The sequence below is a fragment of the Beta vulgaris genome, chromosome 4, assembly GCF_026745355.1.
Source record: "Beta vulgaris subsp. vulgaris cultivar EL10 chromosome 4, EL10.2, whole genome shotgun sequence".
Lineage (NCBI taxonomy): Eukaryota > Viridiplantae > Streptophyta > Magnoliopsida > Caryophyllales > Amaranthaceae > Beta > Beta vulgaris.
Genome location: NC_079205.1, coordinates 53,159,737 through 53,168,415, shown reverse-complemented (window position 1 = coordinate 53,168,415; position 8,679 = coordinate 53,159,737). Strand labels below are relative to the sequence as shown.

General features: G+C 35.8%; 1 protein-coding gene across 1 annotated transcript; it reads left to right on the top strand.

Annotated features, from left to right (window-relative positions):
• Window positions 1-5,208: 5,208 nt before the first annotated feature.
• On the top strand, window positions 5,209-6,162 carry LOC104890820 (hypothetical protein). Its single transcript, XM_010676421.4, has one exon. The coding sequence runs from the start codon at window positions 5,513-5,515 to the stop codon at window positions 5,834-5,836; it is 324 nt and encodes a 107-aa protein (XP_010674723.2). The 5' UTR covers window positions 5,209-5,512; the 3' UTR covers window positions 5,837-6,162.
• The last annotated feature ends 2,517 nt before the right edge of the window (window positions 6,163-8,679 follow it).

Below are 8,679 nucleotides of genomic sequence, written 5' to 3'. Positions count from 1 at the left end.
TTTAAATCTTTAAGCAAGTGCTACACAATTGTTGATGTCTTGAAATTATTAACATTCTCTCTAACATTGAATTTTTTTATACTTCCTCGGTTTCGAATTAAATGCAACAATTTCATTTTTTCACCATTCACACTTTCACTTTGACTAAGGTTTGTGAATTGTACATAATGAAAAACATAGTGAAGTCCGATCTTGTTAGATTCGTCTCATGACGTACTTTCATAAAATGTTATTTTTTTATAATTTTTTACTTTTATGTAATTATAGATATTTGTGGTCAAAGTAATGCCTCAACATGCGTATGTAAAAGTGAATTTGTTGCATTTAATTCAGAACGGAGGACGTGAAAAAAAGTAATCTTTCTTTTTCTTTCTCGACGCTCCTTCTTCTCCTTTTTTCTCCTCTGCATCTGGGAGGGGATGTCATGAACGTTCTCATCCATGGTAAGCCCCTTTCTCCTCTTGTTTTCAATTTTCGGTTTATTTTCTTATTATGTTGGATAAATTATTCTCTCTTTACTCAAATCCTGATATGGGGATTTTTGTTTCTATTGTGGAGGTCTCCTTCTCCTCTATACTAGTTGTGTGTCTTGTTTATTTGTTTGTAGGTATGAGAAATTATTCTCATTGGATGAAGTTCAAAACTATCAACATGAATGTATTGGAAACCAGATGCGGTCAACATTGTTAGATCAAGAATGTTCTTCTCCAAACTATGTCGATAGACAGTTCCATTAATAGATGCAAGATTCACAAATACAAGGGGTATGTGCTACTTTGATCGATCTAGTTCATTATAGTTTTATCATAGACGAGTTTGATTAAACGTGGTAATATACGCACGCATTTAATCTATACTCTAAATCACATAAGTATCTTCTTTTAAATAATGATATTATCTTGGAATATTTTCCCTACATATTGATTATTGATAACATGATAAAAACTTCCCATTTTACATCAAAGTGTAAAATAATTTCCCACGTATCGTCCATGTAGGACAATATCACGCAACATTTTTTATTGTCCTAAAACAAAATCGCTAAGTGGAGTAGCAATTAACTTAAATAGAGAAATCGCTACTTCAATTAGCGATTTATTAATCATTTGTTTGAAATGAACAGGTGCTTCTCAAATCATCTAAGTAAAATTAATGCAAGAACAAGTTAGTAATATTTCATAGCTCAATTGGGTGAACACATGTAGTAATTACATGTTGTGTTCACTAGTAGAATAATTGCTTATTGTTGCGGTCATGGAGTGACCTATTGCGGCGGTTTTAGCCGCGCGATAATTAAGGGCGCATCAATAGGTTAACCAAAATCGCAGCAATAGGTATAGGTGTAAGTAATTTTTATTTTTTTTGCATTTTGCCATTAAATTCGAAAGATAATAAAAATTCAGAAAAATCGCAAAAAATCAGAAACTTCCAACAAAACAATACAGAATATGAAACAAAACTAATGAAGAAAAAAAAAATCAATAAGAAAACTGAACAAAGAGAAAAACGAGATATAGAAAATGAAATGAAACTAACAAAAAAAAATAACAACAATAAGAAAACTGAACAAAGAAAAAAATGAAAATGAAACTAATGAACAAAAAAAATCTGAGATACAGAAGAAAAGAAATACACTTGCACAATAAACGAAAATGAGATACAAGAAACGAGAATTAAACTACACTGAACAAAAAATCTGAAACAATAAAAACAAAAAAATTCTTAGCACTCGACGAAGGTCAACGAGTTCTCAGCAACACTCGACGAAGGCCGGTGAGCCACGAGCGACGAAGGCCGGCGAGTCACGAGCGACAAAGGTTGTGTGACGGTCGGAAGCAGAATTTGACGATGGTCGAAGCCTTGCGAGTCACGAGTAACGAAGGTTTATAATTGACGACCTTTTGGGTTTTCTTCTAGCGAAGTCGTTGAGTGGTTCAGCAGAGACGCCACCATCGACGACCTTTGGGTTCTCATCCATGGTGGTGGCGCGCTTCACAAGCGACGAAGGCCAACGAGCCACGAGCGACAAAGAACGGCGAGCCACAAGCCTGAAGGATGACGAGCGACGAAGGATGACGGCGAGCCACGAGCGACGGTTAATGTGAGAGAGAGAGGGGAACCGCAACGCCAAAGAGGAGAGAAAGGAGAATGAAGAGAAACAACTAATGAGAGAGGGGGGGGGGGAACAAAACCATAGTTGGGCCGCGAATTTTTTTAATACTTAAAACAGCCTATTGCTGCGGTTTTTTTTAAGATTTGCAGCAATAGGTTAATATTTAATCTTTTTCACATGGTTTATTTTTGATTATTTGACCAAACATATTGCTGCGGATTCTGGAAAGAACCGCAGCAATATGTTTGGTCAAATAGTCAAAAAAATTTCAAAAGATTTCCGTTTAAACCATATTGCTGCGGTTTTCGGTCGAAACCGCAACAATATGGTTATTTTATATTTTTCTTTTTTTTACGTGATATATTGCTGCGTATGGGTAAAATCACAGCAATATCACCGCAACAATAATCAATTATTCTACTAGTGGTTGCTAGGTTGAGTTATACCACAACTAAACTCCTATTCCAAGTAGTGGTTTGCCTAAATAAATCGCTATTTAAAATAGCGGTTTTGTGTAAAAGAAATAAAATTTTTGGGAAAATTCCTCAGGTACCCTTGAGGTCAGATACCCCTGAGGTTTGTGTTTGGGCTCAAGACACCCTTATTATGGACAGAACCCTAACGCCGTCTGGTTTTCCTTCTCTCTCTCCCTAATTTTCTCTCTCCTCCCATTCCGCCCCCTACTGCCAAACCCCCCCTCCCTCACTCCGACGCCAGCGACCCTACCCCCTCCCTTCCCCATTCCCGATTCCCTTACCCTCGACGTTGGCGTCGGCCAGAATAGTAGAACATCAGCCTAGGGTGGTTTCGAGGAGGGTTAAAGGGTTTGGGGGCGGCGTATCTGGGTTGGGAAGGGGAGGGGGCGACTCACGACAGGAGACATGGAAGGGGTGCCATTTTCGATAAGGGGAAAGGGGGGAGGGGGTGGTGTCGGGGTGGCTGGGGTGGGGGAATCAAGAATGGGGAAAGGGAGGGCTAGGGTGGGGTGTCGAGGGTGGGGGAAAGGGAGATGGTGGGGTCGCCGACGGGTGCTGCTGTTCTGGCCGGCGAAGGGAAGAGGGTGGGTTTGGGGGGGTGTTGCTGTTCTGGCAGGCGAAGAGAAGAGGGTAGGGTCGCCGGCGCCGAAGTGGGTGGTGGTCGCCGGCTGTAGGCCGCCGGCTGGGGGAGGGGGGTTGGCAATGGGTGGGGGAATGGGAGGAGAGAGAAAATTGGGGAGAGAGAGATGAAAAACCTAACGGCGTTAGGGTTCCGTCCATAGTAAGGGTGTTTTAAGCCCAAACACAAACCTCAGGGGCATCTGAGGAATTCCCCAAACGTGGGGGGTAATTTGAGAATTACGCCAAACCTCAGGGGTACCTGAGGAATTTTCCCAAAAAATAATTTACCATACCCAATCCTATGTGGACGGTACGCTGGAAATTATTTCAATAAAATAACTTTATGGTTTGTATTGAATATTTAATTTGATATACAATATTATTTATTATGGTACTACTTCTAAACACCATCAAACTTATCATTTATGATAATCCGAATCGAAGATTTTGGATCAGGGAAAATGTGATTTGAATATGATCCGGATTATCGAATATTCGAAAAGTAGGGCCGGATTGGATATACGAAAACTAAAAATTTATATTTTTCATCGAAAAAGTTCATAAATTAAGTTTTGGATCATCAGATACTTTAGTTATCTGGTCTCGAAAACGAATATTTTCGAATCATATATCCGAAAAAATCCCAATGTCTCGGATATTTTCGGAAATCCGAAAAGAAAATTTTCGATTCGAAATATACGAAAAATAAAAAATCGGATCAGATATCCGATTTACAGGATCGGACCTGGTTCAAATATTTTATTGACACCCCTAATCAAACTCAATTGTATTTAGGGATCAAATAATCTATATCTATATCTATACAAATATATTAAAAGCCGTGCGAAAGAAAACTTATGTGTCCCATGACACTCTCCTCAAATTTCTAATGCAAATGTTTTATGTCTATGCATGTATACTCACTTTTTTGATAAAAAAAGTGTAAGTGCAAGGTATCAAACACGTGACCTTTGGAATAAAAATTAAGCAACCATCAATACAATATGACTTTGTTGTCTAATGTTTCAAATAAAATATGATGAAGTCTTGTAATAATTATAATTAATTAAAAAGATTTAAACAAGTATATACATCTCTAACACTCTTATTGCATAAATTACAAGAAAATATTAATGTCATATTCTCTTACCACAATTCCTTTTAAGGTATTGGTTTCAAAGTCAAACCTTCCATTTTTTTTTTGTTATCACTTTGTGACGTGTTTCAATTTCTTAATGGACAAAAAATTAGCAATATAAATAATAAAATTTAAAAATAATAACATATTTATTTGTTTATTGTAACTGATACGAGGCATCGTCCAGGCAAAAAAACTAATTATATTAAAAGGGGCCCATAAGAAAGTTTGTGTGCCACGTGACACTTTTTTCTAAGGCTCTAATGCAAATATTTTATTTCCAAGACAAATCCTCAATAGAAATTTTTTTTATGTAGTTACAATTTACAAGGTATCGAACACGTGACTTTTGAAATGATAAGTGATACTTAACCCTGAATGCGACACCGTTATTTAGTATTTCAAAATAAATATCACAAGGTCTTATAATTCTGTCTCATTAAAAGATTTACCAAAGTAATGAGATACCTAACCTTTTATGATAATAACAAGAGACTATTACAAACTTAAATTCTTACTCCAACTCCTCGTAGAAAACTATGTTATTGCTTTCATCCCCAAACTTTGAATGGTTTATTTTTCAAAATATCGTGCAATTACCTACCATGTCATTACGTCAATTTTCTCTCGATAGACAAAAATTACGAAAAGTAACAACTTAGAGCAATGCTCGGAACACTCACTAATTTTATATTATTAGTTGTAGAAAACTTGTTTGTTCAGGAAAGTTATATCATTAATTTCACACCTTCAAAAAAAAAAAAATCAAAACTATGTATTTCCAAAATTACCCTTTGTTCACTCCTAAAATTTTTATTCATCAACACTTGAATACAATAAAGAGAAGTGCCACTTAGTAGGCTCCACTAAACCTACAAGCATTATTTATAAGTGGAACCCGACGTCTAACAAGATGAAGCACCGTTACCTTCTTTCATAGTCACAAGCACTAACACAACTTTGCATAAAACCAACCACTAACTCTTACCATTATCAGACCAAAAAGCAAGAACAAAGCCATATCAGTAATTAAAAAAAAAAAAGGAACAAGCATAACCAAATTCATCTTTAACATTCCATCTTACATATCTCTTCCTGTTTCTTGCAAAACTAGAACACCATCATCTTGTTCTTCGAATCAAACATCGAGTTTATTCTAGTAAAATGTCACGTACATTCACAGCTTTTCGTGAACACATTCTAACCAAAAGAAAGAGCCCAAAAGTTGCTGATGAGACAATGTTTGTCAATGGCATAGGTGCAAGAATACCTACATATGGTGAAGAAGTTGATCACAGCAGGCAACCTTGGAATGGATTTTTGATAATTTACACCATTGTTCGTATCCCTTTCTCTATTCTTTCCTGCTTCTCTAATCGCCATGGAAACACAGCTGATAGGACATGGGTTACAGGAGATCCCATGAGAACGTCTGAAATCGATCATCTTATGGTAAGTGACAGTATGCGCTACGCAATCTTGATGTAGTAATTTCCACCTTATACAGTAGTGAGCTTGCTAGAAATGTATTCTCAGAACATAATCAAAGCATACTACCACATGTAATGATAAATCACCCTTTATGTGTAGCAAAGTCTGTATATTTCAGCATACAGCATATAGTCATGTGAAATAAGAGCAAAAATCTGAAGCCTCTAGTGGCTTTTCAATGCTCACAGTAATCCCTTTATGGGAAGTTCCTATGTGAGAATAAGTAGAGTTGTAGTGTAACGAGTTTACAGTACTAAGCGGTCATTTGGTTGTATATAGAAAGTATTACACTTCCAAGGAAAGTGCAAGTCCATGATTTTTCACCTCCCGGATAATGTAAAAAGTTGTTTGATTGACTGCAAATAGATAGAAATTCCAACAATTTTTACCTAACGAGACCGCATAAGCATCTTCCTCTACTCCCTCCGTTTCGTTTTAAATACAACAAATGAATATTTTATATACTTCCTCCGTTTCAATTTAGGCTCTGTTTGGTAGGGCGTAAAATATTTTCAGTGTAAAATAATTTTCATGGAAAACAATTTACAATGGAAAACACAATTCCAAAATTAGTTTTCCGTTGTTTGGTTCGATGTAAAAAAAAGATGAAATGAAAAGAAAATGAAAGAGAAAGTAAGGAGGTAGAGAGAGGAGTGTATAAGAGAGAGAAGGAAAATAGTTTTCCCTTCATTTTGAAAGGAAAATGGTTTTCCATCTTTGGAAGAGAAATTTTACCCTAAGGGAAAATGGTTTTACACTCTTTTGCCAACCAAACAATGTAAAACTGAAAATAGAGGAAAACAGTTTTCCGGGAAAACGTTTTACGCCCTACCAAACGGAGCCTTAGTTGACACTTTTAAAATCACGGACTCCGAGGCAACTTTTTGGAGAGGAGAGAGATATAGAAAGAAAAAAGAAGGGTCCCATGTGCTAGGAGAGAAATAGAGAAAAGTTATTACCCAAAATGAAAATATCGCAGCTAAATTGAAACTTCCTAAAATAGAAAGTATCACAACTAAATTGAAATGGAGGAAGTATCACAAATAATACCTCTTTGTTACATTTAAAACAAAACAGAGGAAGTGTAATATTTTACTTTCATGAAAGCGGAACTTTATATTTTAAATTAAGTCCACGAAATAACCACTAAAATCCTTCAATTGTTCAATCAGTCAGAACAACATAAGTAAAAAAAATGTTTAAGCAAACTAGATCAATCATAAAAAAAATCTGGCACTTACCAAGCAAAGTATTGGTGAAATTGACTTTTGCTGTTCCCCAGCTGAGAATGACATTTAAAATTGTGACATGATTCCATGACCTGGGGCATCCACTGTTCTCTTTTAGATAGAAAGTAAAAAAAAATGCTTTAAGCCAAAGCTAATGATACTTCAATCAAAAGCAAAACATATTGAAGTAAAGTAAGCAAATGAATCATATAACTCAGCAGTGAACTACATGTAACTGGGACAAAGTGCTTCATGCTTTCATTCAAAGATTCTCTTAAATGCTTAAATATGAAGATAAGAAAGGAAAAATATCTATGCTTCAAAGTGCAAATATCTAAATATCCTTGTTGCAACAATTAGAAAAAAAAAGGAAAAAGTTATATACAGTCCTAAGGGCTGTATATAAGAAGCTAAAAATGGAGCTAACGAATATCGCATTCGAGATCGCGAAAATGGCATACCGAAAAAAAGAAACCTTATTGGATTTGAAGCGATGACTTAAGCATAAATTAAATTGCATTAATCGATCATTTATTACATCGGTTGATGCAAAATTTTTCCATAAATTCACAACTTATTTCCATTTTAAATAGTGTATTTATGTCTTATATGCAACCCTAAGGGCTGCATATAGCATAACCCAAAAAAAAAAAAGCTGAAACATTAAACATGTTGGAAAAGAGTATTATAAACAAGAGGAAGTGCAAAGAGAAATGATTTGATATGAAAGAATGAGCATATTATTACTGCTTGAGATAAAAAATCCATCAAGAAAAAGATGCTTCAGATAAAGTACTAAACAAAAATCAGAAGAGAATCCAGTATTATGATTTATGCTTACACTTAATTTTCAAATCAATAAAACAAACATATTCTTTTGTATGCCACTGTAAAAGAGATAAGCATCATGTGATAAGTATATATAAGGGGAACCAATAAAGGAAGAATGGGAAAAGAAATGCAGGCAGGTAATAGGTTCATCCAAAGCATTTCAAGCAAAATAAAAAGCAGGTGTTCCTACTGGTTCTACATATATCAATGGTACATGGCCTCCTTCAGGAAAGGAAGTCTCAGCAGTACTCCAATCATGGAGGCCACTGAAGACTACAATGTGACAGCAAAATATGCTTGTACACATCAGAATGGCATGCTATAAGAATCACTGCATCACCAAAACTTGAAGACATTTGTCAAATAAAACTTGTGTTACTCGGACTGAGGTACTCGTGTTAGACACCCGGTACTTGTCCAAGCCTATGACTAGGCTATTTTATGAAATTTCTACATAACTTTGATCCAAAATGAAGTGTCAAAGTGTTCATATCTATGGAACAGTACTCAGGATTTGATACACATATTTAGGTAAAATGATAAGTCCGGTATATATAGAATAAAACACTATTTAGCACTCATGCTAAGACAGCAAGAAAGAAAAAGTGCATGTACTGTTTCTCAGGTTCCTCTTTTATTATCAGGGTAAGGCACAAGAGAATGGTTCCTTATAAATCTGATTCGCAGGTGAGCGAAAGACCCCTGGGAGCTCAAGAAATTCACTTCGTTGCAGCTCAAGCACAGAGCCAGAAGCAGCGAATGCTAAATCTAGTGAACAAG